Source organism: Staurois parvus, unplaced genomic scaffold (assembly GCF_062004578.1).
Source record: "Staurois parvus isolate SC_StPar_1 unplaced genomic scaffold, SC_StPar_1.0 ptg000744l, whole genome shotgun sequence".
NCBI lineage: Eukaryota > Metazoa > Chordata > Amphibia > Anura > Ranidae > Staurois > Staurois parvus.
In genome coordinates, this window is record NW_028318540.1 from 2,269,609 (window position 1) to 2,288,016 (window position 18,408).

General features: G+C 41.8%; 1 protein-coding gene across 6 annotated transcripts in view; it reads left to right on the top strand.

Moving 5' to 3' along the window:
- The window catches only part of KIF21B (kinesin family member 21B), a 400,290-nt gene that overhangs the window by 223,675 nt on the left and 158,207 nt on the right, over positions 1 to 18,408 (top strand). For all 6 annotated transcript variants that reach the window (XM_089654112.1, XM_089654107.1, XM_089654109.1 and 3 more), the window contains exons 13-18: positions 7,357 to 7,462; positions 8,081 to 8,269; positions 8,585 to 8,784; positions 12,276 to 12,383; positions 12,483 to 12,551; positions 16,821 to 17,032. In XM_089654112.1, coding sequence (XP_089510238.1) covers positions 7,357 to 7,462; positions 8,081 to 8,269; positions 8,585 to 8,784; positions 12,276 to 12,383; positions 12,483 to 12,551; positions 16,821 to 17,032 — 884 coding nt within the window. The remainder of the gene's footprint in view (positions 1 to 7,356; positions 7,463 to 8,080; positions 8,270 to 8,584; positions 8,785 to 12,275; positions 12,384 to 12,482; positions 12,552 to 16,820; positions 17,033 to 18,408) is intronic.

Here is an 18,408-nt window from a genome sequence, read left to right on the forward strand (position 1 = left end):
AATGGACAGTTTCAAACCCATTTCCTGAGGCTCCAGCTCTACTGCTTGTTGAAGGAAATGAAGAATATGAGGTGAATCATATGATCATCATGGATTTCAGGAAGAGAGGGAGTCAAACTCAGTTCCTCATTAAATGTAAAGGCTATGACCCAGAAGATAATTCTTGGGAACCTACCTCTAATGTTCATGCTCCACGGTTAGTGCAAACTTACCTCCATCTTCATCCGGAGAAATGTACTATGGTGGGCATCCAAAGGCTGCCCCTAAAGGGGGGGGGGGGGGGGGGCAATGTAAGGGAATTCCTGTACAGCGACTGGCGCATAGATATGCGTATGTGCACAACATCGCGCATAGAAATAAGCACAGGAGTATTGCTAATAAAATTGAGCCCACAGTTTCTGGCGCCAGATGGGCTATTTAAGGGAGGATCTTACTCTCTTTCATTGCTGACTGGTGTTCAGCTGTTTTCTTGTGTCCTCCTTGTATTCTTTGTGTTTTCCGTTGCTACCCAGCTTGCCATTTTAGCCAAAAGGTGAAAAAAAACATCAGTCAATCGCTTTTTCTCAGGTAAAGGAAAACCTACTACTGCAGTCTTTTTTTATAACATAGGTCAGCATGCTAAACAACTACACACGCCCAATAAAGGACACGCCCAGTAATATAATTTATTCTGAGTCTGTAGATTTGCCTAAAGTGTTTGCACTGGACTATTAAACAACAAAAGATTTTCAAATAAGTTGCAGCTCTCAAACATGCATAATAATCCACAGGCTGCATGCCAAAAATATGTCCCTAAATACACATACAGTTAATTTAAGCTTCAAATACACTTATAGGTATTCACTATAGAAAGTTGTAAATCTGAAATGCCTAGGAGTTTGAATATGCTCAGTGAACCAGAAAGTTTTAAGTCCCTGGGCATGCTCAGTGCACAAGGCGGTATATATCTGTGTAGCTGTAGCACCCACCTAGATAGATAGGGGAGCTGGAGTTAATTATTAGTTAGGCTGAGTAGCAGCCCAGGCGTAATAGTCAGGGGGTCAAATTTGAGTCAGGGCTGAGAGGCTCTACAGACCAGCTTTCTGAGACTGCCTCCTGCACTAGAAATTTGGAGAAAGTTCTAGAAGCTGTGGGCGGAGGTAAGGAGTGGATGGTCTGCACTATCAGGGGATCCTGGCCAATCCCCCACAGAAGGCTTGGCAAGGAGCCAGGACATCCCTTAAGAATGTTTGAGCCTGTTCAACAGCAGGAAAGTTTGGGTGCAAGATGGGAGAGGAAGTGAGTGGCTGGAGAGCAGGAGCCTGAGAGGAGGCCCAGATGGAGAGGGGCTCAGCTACAGGCAGAGGATCTTGAAAGGAGGAAAGCTTGGGACTTCACGGTCCCCTAGAGAGAGGACCACCTATGCATCAGGGAAGAAACAGCCCAGCAGAAGGCCTGAGAGCAGCCACTGACACAGCAGCAACATAGGAGAAGGACTGAGTGAGTAGACCTGCACCCCCTGAGCCAGGAAAGGGAAGGGGCACTCTGGTGAGAAACTGGATTAGCTGCTACTCCGGACTGTTTCTCACTGAAGTGGCAGGCACTAGATCCCCTGCCCAGGAATTCACCCAGTACAACTGGATGAGGATAAGATTCATCTAGGGTCTGGGGTGGTACACTAGGAGATGCTGGCTAGTTCTCCAGAAGATAATTTTTTTCTGTCTGAAGAGATTTGTATATAGTTGCAGGGCATCTTATACACCCCTTACTCTATCCAAGTTCTAATTCCCCCCAATAAAATAAAAAAAAACAAAGTCTTTACTGGTTACTGTCTCCTGGATGCAAGTTGCCTGGCTGTGCAGGACTATAGGCGGACCAAAATCTCTAGCGACTCCTAAAGGGGTAGTGCTACATGTGTAAGTACATATACTTCAGAGAAAAAAATGGAAATGTTTAAATTTTCAAAGATACACAAAGCATCACATACATATAAAATATTAAGAAAAAAACGTGTATTATATCTGTGTAGATGTTTGTATGTGTACTCTGAATGATACAGTAGTAGCTGTTTTACTATATTAATATCTATTACGCAGTGCTCTTCTACAGGGGGGTTGATTTACTAAAAGCAACTAGGCTGTACACTTGGAAGTTCACGGCATCTGAGAGGAACATGCAAGGAAAATTAAAAAACAGCATTTTTTCTTGCACATGAATGAATGAAAGAAAACAGATCTTCGCCTCATTTCAGAGCTTCACCTCTGATGTAAAGCAACTGCACTTGCAGTGCACAGTATATTTAACTTTAGTAAGTCAACCCCATAGTATATATCCTAAATTGTATACATCCAAAAGTATATTATAAAAAGTGTCTAGGTGCACAAACTCTTTGCTCTGGCAATCCATTGATATTTACTATAACGCATGTTACAATTTCAGAGAGCAAACTGAAATGACTAATTTATGCTTTGAGCATGCGCATTGCTCACAGTACACGGGCACTTGGTAAGCGTGAAGTGAGAGTCTCTTTACGTTTCTGGTTACATAACTGCTTTTATTAGGTGATTTTTTTTCTTGGACTTTCTTACAGCTTTTCAAAACAAATTTAAATTTTTGGAGTGCAAAGGACACTTAAAAACCCTTAAATAATGTTTTTTATTTCACCTGCTTGTTGTAAGAGAAGATATTGAAGTGGGCAAACATTTCCTCCTTTGTTAGTAAATGCTCTACTCGCATCTAAATGTAGTCAAGCACTATAGTAAATGTCGAAATTTTACATGTGTGCTCCTATGCGCTTGTGAAATCCACCCATGGCGTTATCTTTAGTAAATCAACTCCACTGTGTCTCCTGAGATCCTACAGCTGAATGTACCCAATATAGCAGACTTAGTTCACACATTTAAGATGTCCAAGCAACTTGGGACTACCACGGGGAAAACAGCCTGACCACAGCCAACATGGTGCTGTTGTATAATATGAGAAATAGAGAAAAAAAAAAAAAGTGCCACAAACTAAATAGAACAAAAGCTGCACTCCTAATAAAAAAAAAGATAAAAATGTGAATAAATCAAAGAGTGCGCTAAATATAAGTAAATACAAAAATTATTTGTTTAAAATAATGATGTCAGTGATAGAAAAAATTTTATATAAAGTCCATCCACCATAACAAAGTAATTAAACAGTTCTGAAATCTTGTATAAATCAAACACCGTGCAAAAAGAATCCACCACCGAATGAAATTGGTACACTCACCAGAGCTCCATGCTGACCAGATTATAAGTCAGCAAAAATAGCGTTTGCTCTGGGAGCGATGATCAACAGAAGTAATCCAAACTGGCAGCAATATACTGCAAGCAGCCAGTCAGCACAATATGGAATAACCTTTAACAGCAGGTAGTCATCACGTCTCCATACCATAGATCATGTTTGGGGAATCAAAAAAGGAAATCATGGTGCAGTACGTTTAAAACCAAAATGTTTTATTAAAATGTCAGAAATGCACTCACAAACAGGGTGTCTAGCCGACACCAGCAATGACAGCCTCAAGAAAACAGGGACGAGCCTCGCTCACCGCGATATCACAGCCGACAGTCTATGAGGAGCGTCCAGATATCACATCCAAAAGAAGCCCCGCCCTACTAGTTTCATCATCCGATGTCCTCACGGGGATGACTACCTGCTGTTAAAGGCTATTCCATATTGTGCTGACTGGCTGCTTGCAGTATATTGCTCCCAGTTTGGATTACTTCTGCTGATCATCGCTACCAGAGCAAACGCTATCTTTGCTGATTTATAATCTGGTCAGCATGGAGCTCTGGTGAGTGTACCAATTTCATTCGGTGGTGGATTTTTTTTGCACGGTGTTTGATTTATACAAGATTTCAGAACTGTTTAATTACTTTGTTATGGTGGATGGACTTTTATATAAAATTTTTTCTATCATGGACATCATTATTTTAAACTAATAATTTTTGTATTTACTTATATTTAGTGCACTCTTTGATTTATTCACATGGTGCTGCTGTGTATATTGTCCTTGTCGCATGCTCCAACCAGAGACACCACCACCTAACCAGCTATCCTTAATTTTTCTTGGTAAGAACCCCAAAAGCATGTCAGACCACTCTACTAACCTGGTTTACCTTCAGACTCTTCCACTTTACAGTCAGTATTACCTAGCAAGGAGTTCCAAGACATCCTGCACTTCCTCTCAAGGAAAAATGACATGCATTTGCATTGAGGGAACCTGACAAAGGGAATAGGAAGAGCTGTGACATAAGATCACAGATCTTGACTCTGTAGTTTCAGCTTTGGAGACAGGTATTAGACCTCTCCAGGGCAAACACACCAACTGTACTATCTAATCAAGCTGTTATACGACTACATTGAATCCTGGGGATCTTCCTACAGAAGGGAACATCCTGTTCAGGTCAACATCAGAGGAAACAATGACTGCTTCATATTGCACTCAATGGATAAGTTATTGGCCCTGCTTTAAATCCTTGAGGTGGAGCCAATTACCATTACAGACTGGCTGGACCTCACAGAGGAGAAAAGTTCACATCAAAGTCAGGCACCCAGAACAGTGCACCAATGCATTAGAAAGAATCCTTCCAGATTGGCCACATTCAGCTTGACTCCATGGTGTGATAACTAACAATCTGCCTGTTCTCTCTAAATTGTGTGAGTTCCCCACACTCCTCATAAAAGTATAAGCTACTGCTCATCTCTCCATGCTAGTCTGCGATTTATAGTTCTGTGCACCCAAGATCTCCAAATCCCCTTAGGGATACTTTCCTTTTTTGGCGCCCACTACTGAACTACCCACCATTATGAGAGACCAACAAATTGAATGTCCCATCTGCAGGGTCCAATGTTTATGCAGGGTCCAAAGTGTACACTCCTGCTTTTTTTGACTTACTCAAGGAGCTGATCCCCATTCACCTCTGAAACTGCCCAAAAGACAAGTTAACACAACACCCAGCTCAGCACTGAGTACAGAAGTTGTGCAGGTACCAAGTATCATTTTTTTTTACAGAGACAAGACTCCAGACACCCCCTTCATGCCCAAAGAATTTACCTGTAGCCCTCTCAAGGCCAATACATGCCTTGAACAATCCCTTAAAGGATTCCTGGTACATCTGCAAAAGCCTGATCTGCTCTGTCCTGGCTGTATTCTCAGCACAGCTGTTTTGCTAAATGTTAATAAAAAGATCAAAGTTTACTGCCTACTATATATAACCCATGGGGCCTTGCACAGGAATGACAGTGCTCAATGTTTTTGTCTCAATTGTATTGTTTATGCAATATCCCTTTACACTACTCCAGTTGAATTATGTGTAATGGTGATTTTCTCTTAGCCTTGGATTTGCACCCATACGACAAACAGTCATTCTCATTAGACCAATACAAGCCTCTGAACAAGCTGTTAAAATATTCCAATCAGCTTGTTTTTTCAAAGATTGGATATAAAAGTTGGATGTGACGTCATCTACCATGCCAGCTTCTCCAGGTGTTAGCAGTCCTTCTACTCTTTTCTACTTTCAATAAAATATATATACTCAGTTTTCACTGCTCTGTTGCAGATGTATTCAACATCATGGTATTCTAATATACATGCTCTGGGAATGCTCACTATTAAAATCTTTCTGGAAACAATTTCACTGATATTTAAACTTACTGATACCAAACTCACTGAGAACCCAGGAACTGTCCTTTTTCACTTGACCGCAATACCTAAAAAAGAGATAAGAAAACCTTACTCATTCATCTGATCAATGAGAATAGGGCTTGTATCCTCTTATGGCACTCAGCTACCCCCCATTTGTAAGTCTGTGATTGACCACCAGTCCATCAGATTAAAGCTATAGATGAACCTATAGCAGCCTGCAGTCAAAAAGAGGAACAGTTATGGAAAATAAGGATTAGGTAGATGTTACTCCTTCTGTGAAATATCTCAAGGCTCTTTCCAACAATTAAATAGGCCAATCAAATGAACCCTTCCCCACCTCTAATTTACCTTCCACCTCCCTTCAGCTCCTCCTCCCCTCATTTTTTTTCTCTTCCCTAACTCCTTCCCTCCCCTCATTCTTCCTCACTGCTATTGTTGCTGGCTCTCTCATCTCTCTCCCTGTCATGCCTTCAGCATATGCTTATGCCATGTTCTTTGTTAGTTTATTATGCTATGGAATGTAAGGTAAATTGTAATATCGCCATCTAGTGGCTCTTTTGTATAATTACAGTTTTTTAGATTATTTTCTGTAGTTACACATTTTGTTGCTTAAAAGCCACCGTAGTTTTCCCATCATCCTATGGTCTTCACCATGAGGTCTTTGAGACATTTCCTAGCAGCCATCTTACATCTCATCCAGAGGACTCCACACTTATTCAGCTACAGTTCTGTCGTCACCCTATGTGAAACATTCCGGTATGTTTAAAACCCTTTCTAGCTAGACTAGTGTGTCAGGACTGTATATTTTGTATATTGTATACACTGATTGAATGTTATTTCTTTCATTTGTAGTTTTACTCTAACTCCCCTGCAATAAAAGTTGAAAAGAGGACCTAGCGCCTGCATCAATGAGTTGTTAAGGGAGGAGGGTTAGCTGTCTGTCTAATTATACCTCAGCCACGTATAGTGAGGGCAGAAGGCTCCACATCCATATTCATACCCTCTCCTGTGCCTATCTCCTGTGCACTGTGATCTTTTCCCTACCTGACCCTCACTATTCCCAGCATACAAATGCAACATAATATATTTCACAGTTAATGAAGCTTTTACTCTAGTTTCTGTTCAAAAACTATTCTAGATTTTTACAGATAGGGAGAGTTCAGAATATATTCATATTGTATTGTGTCATTTGTATTGGACTTCGTTTTTCTTTACACAAAATATAATGCTGTGATATCTTACATACTTGTACCACTTTTTCTGTTGTGAAGTTACAAAATCTAGAAAAAGAATTTAAAAAAATAATGCTCATAGGACTTTACATTATTTTTAAAACTGTGCCTTATGCACACCTTTATGTTGTAAAAATGTGCATTTTATTGTGCATCCACCATACACAGCAATGGTACCACAAAACCACAGTTCGGTACCGTATTCATTTTTAATGGCACCTTAATGCATTTCCAGTGAACCATCTGTGTATTCTGATGTGTTAAAAGGTCCATTGTGGTGCATCAGCAGCTCCTTCAAAATAAATGGGCTTCCTTAGTGAATCATACGGTAACACTTGACGTAATGCACAATAACATGTATGTGGTAATGCACTGCAAAGGTCTTCGCCTGACTCTAATGGTGCTGTTGTTTTGTTGTTATTGCCATTGTTATTAGTAGTAGCAATACTATTATATCTTTCTCCATTATCTTAGGAAGATGAACAAGAAGAGAGTGAGTGTGAAGAGGAGGAGGAGGAGGAGGAGAGTGAGGAAAGTGGAGAGAGCGATGGTGGGTCTGATTCTGAACCTGAGGAAAAGGGTGAGAAATCATAGCTCAAATGAAGATATCACAATAAAGTTCATGATCCTTCTTCAGATAATCAGAGGCAACCTTTAGGCCTCATTCACATGGGTGTACTTAAGCATACACCCATACAAGGGCTGTGTTTGGTGCACAGGCTGTCTGTGCATCCCTGTGCAGGGAGTCCTATTCATGTCAGTTGGGATGCAGTGGCTTCATGGACACAGCTGCTGCTCCCAATTTGACATTTGGAATGGAGAAGCAGGTAATAGAACAGTTTCTGCACTCCACAAAACTTATGGATTTCCTCCACACATGCTTTCACACCAAAACTTGTTGTAAGCCATGTTGTTCTCAACAATGCAATAACAAAGGGGTACTCCAAAAGTGTAAAAGTGTAATATAGTCTTAGAAAGTTATTGATTAAAACATGTGCATAATATAAACTAACATTAAAAATTGCTAAACCATACCAATATGAATCAGTGTACATACTGTATATCTGCAAAATTTCAAAGCTGTGCTTTGTATGATACTCGCATCTCTCACTGCTCCCAGCATATCTGTTTGTTTGCATGTCTAGTTCAGCCTCTCTTCATGGAGCCACTAAACCATCTCTGAAACTCAATCTTCCAGGAACTCTTGGAGGAGATCTGGCAGACCTAACCTGTGAGATTGAGATTAAACAGCGCCTCATTGAAGAGCTGGAACAGAGTCAGCGTCGGCTGCAGACTCTGAAACTTCAGTATGAGGAAAAGCTTCAACAGCTGCAGAACCGCATTCGTGACACACAGCTGGAGAGGGACCGCGTGTTACGAGAGCTCTGTATGGGGTGTTTTCAAGTACTCTGCACCTTTCCTTTGACTGATTTTTCCATTTTTCATTTTACCTTTTCATACAGCAATCCCTTAACTTTGCTGTCATTTCACTATACCTAGACATATTGGGGTTGATTTACTAAAAGTGGAGCATGCAAAATCTGTTGCAGCTCCCCACAGAAACCAGTCAGCTTCCAGTTTTTTTTTGTCAAAGCTACAATGCACAGCTGCACTAGATTTTGCACTCCCCAGTTTTAGTAAATCAACCCCACTGCCATTTTTGTTGTATACCTGGTAAATATCAAAGTCATTGACTCCACAGGCACTATGGAATGTTATACAGAAGAGAAAGCTAATAAGATCCGAGCCGATTATGAGAAGCGCCTGCGGGAGATGAACAGGGACCTGCAGAAACTACAGTTAGCTCAGAGAGAACATGCAAGACTTCTCAAGAACCAGTCACGCTATGAGCGTGAATTACGTAAGCTACAGGGAGAGCTCAATGATATGAAAAAAGCCAAGGTGAGACAAAAGAAAAAAGGATTATGTAATATTCTCTCTGATTTATGTTTGAGATATGTTAATCCTAGCTGTTATGTTTATACTATATACCTTATATTGTTTAATCATCTCTGGTTTTGATTAAAGCCAACCATAGACGGTTTAAATCATCCAGTTCAGCAGGGCCTGACCAAGATTCGAACCATGTATGGGCAGGCTGAATGTATCCAAGTTGATTGATCGATTAACTTGGGTACAACCAGCCTGTCTGATTTTACATTTGACTTGCTAGCGACTATTACAGCTGCTAGCAGTAATCACTGTGTTCTCCTGGTGGGGACTAGGGATGGTCTGGATGTTCAAGTCAAAAGTAAGTTTGACTCAAACACATAAACAGTAAGGGCGCTCAGCGGGCTTTTCACCCTCTGAAGCCGAGCACCCCACAATGCACTGCGCTCCCAGTGCATTTTGAGCCATGAATGGCCAAAGCAATGTACCTGACCGCAGGTCAGGAGCAATGCTTTGGCCAATCACAGCACAATGCGCCGTGAGAGCCATAATTTGCCAAAGTCCACGCCTCACACTATATAAGGCTGCTTATAGTGCAGCCTTATGCAGTGTGTTGCTGCACACTGCTAATGACAGAGGTGAGAATAATCTCGAAAAAAAAATGCTAAAAAATAAATTAAAGCTAAAACAAAAAATAAATAAATAAAACCAGCGTGGGGTCCCTTTCTAATCCATTCCAGACCCTTTAGGTCTGGTAAGAAGGTTAGGAGGGACTCAGTAGTAAAAGATTTCTTTTAACGTTCGTGGGGTTTCCCCTAAAAGCCATACCCGGCCCTTTAGGCCTGGTAGGACTTTTAATGGGAAATCCACCCCCCAGAAATTGGGGGGGGGTTCCCTTAAATTCCCCTACTGGACTGTTGGTCTGAGCACAGGCCTGGCAAACAAGCCTAGCATAGGGATGAGGACCCCTCAATCTGGAAAGAATGTCAAAAACGGTTCTTTGCAGCCAAGGCTCCCAATTTCAGAGACTCTTTTTGCCAATGTAACTGCCACCAGAAAGACTGCCTTGATGGAGAGCTCCCTCACTATGGATGAACCAGCCGATTCTGGACGGCTCCAGAGAAGAAGTAGAACCTCTGAAAATCTTTTGCAGTGGGCACATGAAAGTAGGTGTCCTTCAGATCCATAGACAGGAGCCAGTTGCCTGGTTGAATTGCTTGCTGAATTTTCCATCTCCATTCAATCTCCATCTTGAATTTTGACTTCCTGTTTAGATGGGTAAGATCTATGACAGGCCTTCAAGCCCTATATCTTTTATGGACCAAAAAGGGGCGAATACATGCCGTGAAATTCTTCAACCTCTGGAAACGGCACCCTGTAAAGTACATAGTCCACGTAGAACAGCAGGATTTGCCTCCTTTCTTTAGAATGTGGAAGGGCCGTAGGGATGGGCTCTTAATCGCCCAAGCATGCTCTGAAGATACAGTGCCAACGGCCCAGACGTCCCGGATTGAAGCCTGCCAGACATGCTGAAAATGGCGAGGGGGGCCCCCACCTGGCCTGCCTGAGCGGGTCCAGTCTCAAAAGGACGTAGTATCCCCATGCCCTCCAGAGGTCAAGCCCTTGGAGGACTTCTGAAAAGATGTCTGGCTTCTCATCCAGCTTCTCTTGAATTTGCGGCCCGGCATGTGTCCCTTGCTCATTCCAAGCCTTGACTTCTGGGCTGATCCCTCTTCTGGCCTAGCAGATGCTGATCCTGGGGCAGGAAACTGGACTTCAGTCAGTAGCCCGGGCTATAGCCCTGTCTAATTTGTTCCCAAATAGGGAGGAATCCTCAAAAGGAATCTTGCACCATCCCTTCTTAGAGGCAGGATCGGCCAACCAGGGCTGAAGCCACAACGCATGTAATGGGCACAAGGCGGTTCTCTCGTCCTCCGTACGTCCATACGACGTCCGTACGTCCATACGACGTCCTCCCATTTTAACCGCGCATGCGCGGCTCTGAGCGCATGGCGATCGGTGGTGCGCTGTGTCCCTCGGACACAGCGGATCACCGATCAACAGAAAGAGCCGAAGATGTTGGCTCGGTCATGTGATCAGCTGTGTCCAATCACAGCTGATCACATGTAAACAGGGAAATGCCAGTTATTGGCATTCCTCTCCTCATGAGCTGTCACGCTGACAGCTCGTGAGGAGAGGAGAGCCGGTAATCGGCATTCCTCGGAGGGAACATGTAGACTGATGATTAGTGTGCCCTGATGATCTGTGTAGCCCCAGCATTGCCACCTGTTAGTGTCCATCAGTGCCAGCTGTCAGTGCTCATCCATGCCACCTGCCAGTGCCACATCAGTGCCTACCGGTGCACATCAATGCCACATATGAGTGCCCATCTGAGCTGCCTTTCAGTGTCACCCATCAGTGCCAGTCAGTGTCACCTATCAGTGCTGCCAATCAGTGCCACCTATCAGTGCCAGTCACTGCCGCCTATCAGTGTGCATCAGTGCCGCCTATCAATGGCAGTCAGTGCCACCTATCAGTGCTGCCTATCAGTGGCATATATGAGTGCTGCTTTTCAGTGCCCATCAGTGATGCCTGTCAATGCCCATTAGTGCCACCTACCAGTGCCTCCTCATCAGTGCCCATCAGTGCCACCTATCAGTGTCCATCAGTGCAGCCTATCAGTGCCCATCACTGCAACCTCATTAGCGCACATCAGCGAAGGAGAAAAATCACTTATTTGCAAAATGTTATTACAAAAACTAAGAAAAAACTTTTTTTGTCAAAATTTTCTGTGGCTTTTGGTTTGTGTAAGAAAAACAAAAAAAAAAAACGCAGAGGTGATTAAATACCACCAAAATAAAGCTCTATCTGTCACAAAAAAAATGCTAACAATTTCATATGGGTACAGTGTTGCATGACCGCACAATTGTCACTCAAAGTGTGACAGCGCTGAAAGCTGGAAATTGATCTGGGCAGGAAGGGGGTATAAGTGCACTGTAGGCTAGTGGTTAAAGGAATTTTTTGTTATTTGGGGTTTTTTTTTACTTTAAGAAATGAAAAATGACTGCTCTTTAAAAACATTACTTCTTTAAATTTTTTTTCAGTGATTCATATCCCTCCAGAGCAGTACCTGAGTCCACATACCCAATTTCTGGCCAATAACTTGCATATAAGCCTTCAAAATGGGCAGTTTTGAATTACGTTCCAAGTTCGCGGTTGAACTTTTGTTATGTTCGAACGTTCGACTGTGAACCAAACACAGGGGTGCTCAGTCCATCACTAGGGAGGACAGCCCTGCCCGAGTGATTCCCCCATCAACACTGACTGTGTTGATGGTGGAATCGAGCGATTCCATGGTTGCAGGAAAAAAATAGCTCTGTCTATGGCTGGCTTAAGTCAGGATTATTTCTGTTATTCTGTATTGTTCTTGTAGCCAGTGTAATTACTTGCCAGTAGAAAGGATGAAATGATGTTTTTAAAATTGTGCCCTATTGTTCTTTTAGGCAGTACTAGTGAAACAGATGCGTGAGGAGCAGCAGCGAAGAAAACTTGTGGAGTCGAAGAGGAATCGAGAGATTGCACAGCTTAAAAAGGAGCAGCGTAGGCAAGAGGTGATAGGAGCTAAACATACATGAGGATGATATAAGTGAAATAAAATTATTCAAAAGAAATGATGCCTAAATCTGGGTTAATTTATATTTCCTCTTCAGCTTCAGATTAGAGCACTGGAGTCACAAAAAAGGCAGCAGGAAATAGTCTTAAGACGTAAGACTCAGGAGGTTAGTAAATTGCTTTAGTATAGTTTTATGCAGTCTCTTTTCTCTAAGGGCAGCTTGACACTGCAGGTTTCTGCATACCAAGACCACAGAACGTCATAGTCTATGGGAAAGCGTAGCTAACCCACACAAAAATCAGGGATTAGCTGCCCTTTAGCAAAAGTGCAGTGAGGCATTGTAAAACTACCCATACATGGGTCAGTTTTTTTCAAACTGACCGATTCCCCCATGCACACATTCAGTCTGAATGCTGGAATCCTCTGTACTCTGCCTTTGTATTATGACAGCAGGAAGACTTCTCCAACTCCCCTCTGTCAGAGTACACTGATCAGCGCCACAGCTTATTGGCTGCAGCGCTGATTGAAGTTAAATTTTCCAGCAGTCCTGTTCGTGAGAAGTCAGTTGATAAAACGATTTATCACGAACAGGAACAACCATACATGGATCAAAATTCAGCCAATTTCTCATGAACAGGACTGCTGGAAATGTTCACGTTAATCAGCCCTGCAGCCAATTCTAACAGTGGAGAGGTTGGGGAGTCTCTCTGCTGTCAGAATACAAAGGCAGAGTGCAGAGGATTCCTGCATTCACACTGAATGTGTGCATGGGGGAATCGGGTCAGTTTGAAAAACACTGGCCCATGTATGGGCAGTTTTAGTACAGTTTCTATATTGTGCTTCAAAATGGTGGCTGCACTAGTTTTCTTTTATTGGGCTAAGTATATTTTCTGTAAGTACAGAAAAATAACTTGATTGTGCAAGAAAACCAATGTCTTTGTAACTTTCTATGCATTGAACTGGTATGCCAAACAGCTTTAATCTGTGGACTACACCCCCCCAGATAATGCAGATGGAGAAGTGAGATTGTAGGGCAGTGATAGCGAACCTTTTTGAGCCTGAGTGCCCAAACTACAACACAAAACCAACTTGTTTATTTCAAAGTGCCAACACTGCAATTAAACCTGAATACTGAGGTTTTAATTTAGAAAAAACAACTTATACAGTTGTCCGAACTAATTGACATATTTTGTTTTAAAAGCAAAATACAATAACAGAGCTTTCAATGATACAGTTTTTTATTGAAAAAAACATAATTTCTACATGTGCATCTATTTTTCCAAATGACTCTGTCCAGGCCTCTTCTTCCACTATCTGTTTTCAGTTTTGCTTTTTTTGCTGTGCTCATTTTTTGGTGTTCAAAACTTGAAAACTAGAAAAACACAAAAATAACAAAAGTGATTTACTAACTCCACCCATATATGATATGCCTGTAAATGTCTGTACGAGAGCAACTAACATTTTTGTAGACAGATATAGGCATTGCCATAGTCCAGTGTCCTGTGGAACAACAAGGCGCGCTGTTCCCGGGTACGAAATACTCATGGATTCCGCTGTGCCACAGGTGACACTGCTCTGCTGGGTCTGGAAGCCGGCTGTGTATGTGAAGGATCCAGAACAGAGGGCTGGAACGCTCAGAAGCCAGGTGTCAGGCACGAGCTTTAACTTTGTTCCGAGGGTGCGCATTGGCGATGGGTGCCGGGGGGGTAGAGATCCGCTCAAGTGCCCACAGAAAGGGCTCTGCATGCCAGCTGTGGCATTTGTGCCATAGGTTCGCCATCACTGTTGTAGGGTGACAATACTGCTGGTCCTAGGTGCCGTACAGGGAGTAAGGCAGCCCATAAATGCTTCATTTGTTTTCGTTCAAACAGTGAGTTGAACAAAATTCCCTCATCCACACACTTGATGTGGATAAGGGACTCCTCCCTGGTGAGCCTTTGCATTCATACAGCAGGGAGACTTCCCCACCGTCAAAATACACTGATCGATATGTAAAAAATGCAACAGGCTGGTTGTACAGAAATCAGTTGGTAGATCGATATCCGTACAACCAGCATTCTCATACATGCACTGAAATTTGGCCGGTCCCTGCTGAACCGGACCAATTCCAATCCATGTTTGTCCGGCTTAAGTGTTGTCATGTTAGGAAGGGAAGTGTGTTACTGGCTGGATCACAAGGTAGAAATAAAGGAACAAAGCCTGAAAAAAGAAAAGTCCATATAAAATTTTTGAGCTTTCATTAGATCAGGGATTCAGTCTAAAACAAACGTTTATAAAATGTTAAAATGTTTATCTTAAGGCTTAGTTTTCAGTGCCAGAATTCAGCACAGTAGTTTGTGGCACAGAGATTTTGTTGAAAAAAGCACATAAAAATAAAACCGTGCACCTACAGTATGTGTTCCAGACAACTAAAGCTACATGTTCACTAGCTTACCCTGACCACTGCTGTGGGAAAATGCAAAACGCAGCAAAAACACGTGTGAATGCGGTACTGCAGTTTTTGTTGTATTTTGCATCTTCCTGCAGACAGAAGTCGAAACGGTCCTATCCTGAATGCAATTCTTCTGCATTCAGGAGAGGGAAGCTTAAGTTCACCTAAACTCTGCTAAAAGCCTATGCGTACATGAACACACAAGCTTTTATGGAGTTGGGTTTAAGAGCTTTGAAAAAAAAAGCGCCAAAAGTTCCTAAACTCAAGTTTATGAGTTGCCAGTGTACATGAAGCCTAAGGGTCCACATAAAAAAAATGCCAGAGAAAAAAAGATGCTCATATAGAGCATTTTGTACAGGTGTTAAGGAGCATTCAGTACTTTTTTTCTACAGGAAAACTGCTCTCAAAAACACAAAACAGAAGGGTTTTTTTCTGACTCTAAACTCTGAGTTTAAAATATACCTCTAAATGTCTTAATGTGCATGGACACATAGGATTACAATGAGCTGCTTCTACAGGCAAAACGCTAAACTCTTCTAGAAGCAGCATTCTTTTAAGCCAGTGTGTATGGACTGTCAGGTAGGGACAGGGATACGTGTTAAGATCTCGATAACAGGTAATGATGATACGAAGATCAAACCCTACAATTACCATTTAACTTCCTGACATAATTGCTTACTACTTGTGAATGATCAGAGGTCACATGGTACAAGGCTATTTACAACAGCCTTGTACCATGTGACAAGCTGTGACCAATCACAGCTCTCACAGTATTTCTCTCTGGCTGCAAGAATGCAGCCAGAGAGAAGGAAAAATTATTGCTTTTATAGCTTTTATGAGTGTAAAAGTAATCAGTGTAAAAAAAGAAAAAGAAAATCTTCATCACACCCCCACAAGTAGTACAGTGTCACTATGGGTGACAGTATGTTCACAAAAAACCCCCCAAAAAAATAAACATGTAAAACAAAAATTAAATTATAATTTTTGGTTATAAACTAATTTGGGTTATTTATTTATTTTTTACTAAAAAGATAGATGGATACATTTTGGCCAAGACTTATGAAGAAATAAAATTTTGCAAATAATCTAAGAAAAACACTTTTTTTTTCAAAATGTTGAGACTTTTTCATTTATGTAGCAAAACAATAAAAATCCCAGTGGTGAATAAATACCACCAAAATAAAGTTGTATCTGTCTCCAAAAAATGCTAAAAAATTCATATGGGTACAGTGTTGCAATTGTCATTCAAAGTGTGATAGCACTGAGAGCTGAAAATTGGCCTGGACTGGAAGGGGGTGAAAGTGTCCGGACTTGAAGTGGTTAATAAAGGAAACCTTTATTAAGGAGCTCTCTTCTCCCTTTGTAAAATGTAGTTGCATGGCTGTCACACTAACCTTATTGTTTCTAGTATTTTGAGCCATTTGTTTGGAACAAGTATGCAGATATGTATGCCTTTTTCCTGATTTGTATACTTGTTTCATGTCAGTCAGTTGGAAAGTCTAAGAAAATAGCATTGCCAAAAAAGGGTCTACAATGGCAGTCCCCACATTTCTTCTATGATAGGTTTGTTTTTAAAGTGCTTAGGGCTATTTCAAATTTGTTCAAACCCTTCAAACTTGGACAAAAGAAGATAAATTACTTTCAACAACACCTGTTAACATCAATGCATTGCATAGCGGAAAATGTCATGTATGTTGAATTTTGGGTGCATTGACCTGCATTTTCCATTCAGATTATAGTACCCAAGTGTATTGTAATGCACAGTGTAAGTTAGATAATCCATTAAGATTCAGTGCTGAGGTGTTATCATGGAAAAATAAATTCCTTGCTATGGGTTACTGCATTTTGCTTTATTGAATAAGCCAATTTGTGCCTAATATGTAAAATGACTAAAGAAGCATTACACCTCAGCCATCTGTTTTGTTCTCCTTTTGCTGTAAAATGTTTTAGTTGGTGGTCCAGGCAAGAAGTTCTTGAAATCATCTACTGTTTTTACCTCCCTAGGTGTCTGCTCTTCGTCGTCTTTCCAGACCAGGCCAAGATCGATCCTCTAGTCGAATGTCCTCATTTCCAGATTCTGGAGCTGAGCTGTCTACAAGCACTACATCATCTGAACCAGACATGATGTCACGTTCTGTGTCCAGCATTGTGCGTCAGTGGAACCGCAAAGCTGTGGTAGAAACAGGGCCTGCAATGAATGGAAGCAGACCTGTGAGGTAAACTATGCAGGGAATTTACTAAAACTGGAGCAGGCAGAGTGCCTGGAAACCAATCAGCTTCTAGCCTTTTAAAGCTTAATTGAACAAGCTAAAGAGAGAAGCTGATTGGTTACTGTGCACAGCTGCTCCATATTCTTTCTTTAAAGTGTTACTAAACCCAGGACCCTGCATTCACTATATCTGGTCTCCTACACAACATGGAAATGCAACTATTTTAGTAAATATAAACTGTAAAAACCTTTTCTCATCAGCAGTTAGAGCAGTCTTATGACTTCTATCAGTGTCCAGCAGAACACTTGTTAAAACTTGTAGGAGTAGCTTTCATTCTCCTGTAGCAGGATGCAGGACCTCTGGCTGGAGAGTGCTGATTGGCCCTGTGCTGATCACATGCGCTCTTCCAAGAAAAAAAACTCTCTAGCAATACACACCAAACTGAGCATGTGCATCTTGCCCCTAGCCTCTGTTCTGTCAGGAGATATTTGGGAGACAATGGAAGAAAGGGCGGATCAGAGAAAACAGGAACAAACATCACTTTTACACAATGTGGAGGATTAACCCCTTAGGTTCTACAGTGAGTATAACAAGCATGCTTTACTGCATATACAGACAGATTTTACTGTTGTGGGTTTAGTAACACTTTAAGTTTTAGTAAATCTCCCCTTATAAATATGTTGCATTAATGAGGAGCTCCAGGCTCCCCCCCAAAAAATTAAAAGTCAGCAGCTACTAATACTGTAGCTGATGACTTTTTATATAAGGACACAAAACTGCCCAGGGATCCAGCGATGTTCGTACCCTATCCTATTGGCTTCGGGTACAGGTGCTGGCATCTTCAGTAAGGGACATTGGAAATGAAGCCTTGCTGCTTTACAGCCAGTTTCCTACTTCACATGCGCGATGCGCAATGCCCTTGTTAAATGGTCCTGGGACACATTACAGGTCCCAGAAGACTGCGGGAGAAGTAGGGAGGGACGAACTTTTGGCTCGGATTGCTGCGGCACATCTGACTGGAAATGGGAGTGGGTACCTATCAAAACCAGATACCTGCTCCCCCTTTGACCCCAAAAAGTGCCAAATGTGGCAGTAGAGGGGGGGGGGGGGAAGAGGCAAACAAGCAGAACTTTCCCTTTTTGGGTGAAGTTACACTTTAAACTAAATCTCTACATATACTTGCATTAAATCTGATCTGTAGGCAACTGCTATGTATACAGTTGAGATACATACTGTATATGGTAGCTGTTTTGCTTGCTGAAGAATTTGCAGTGCTGTTCCACTCTTGTGATGTGGACAGTCTTCCAGACAACAAAATCAAGTGACTTAATTTTTTTCCACTGCATTTAGGCAACACAACTTAATCTAGAACCAGCCTTAGC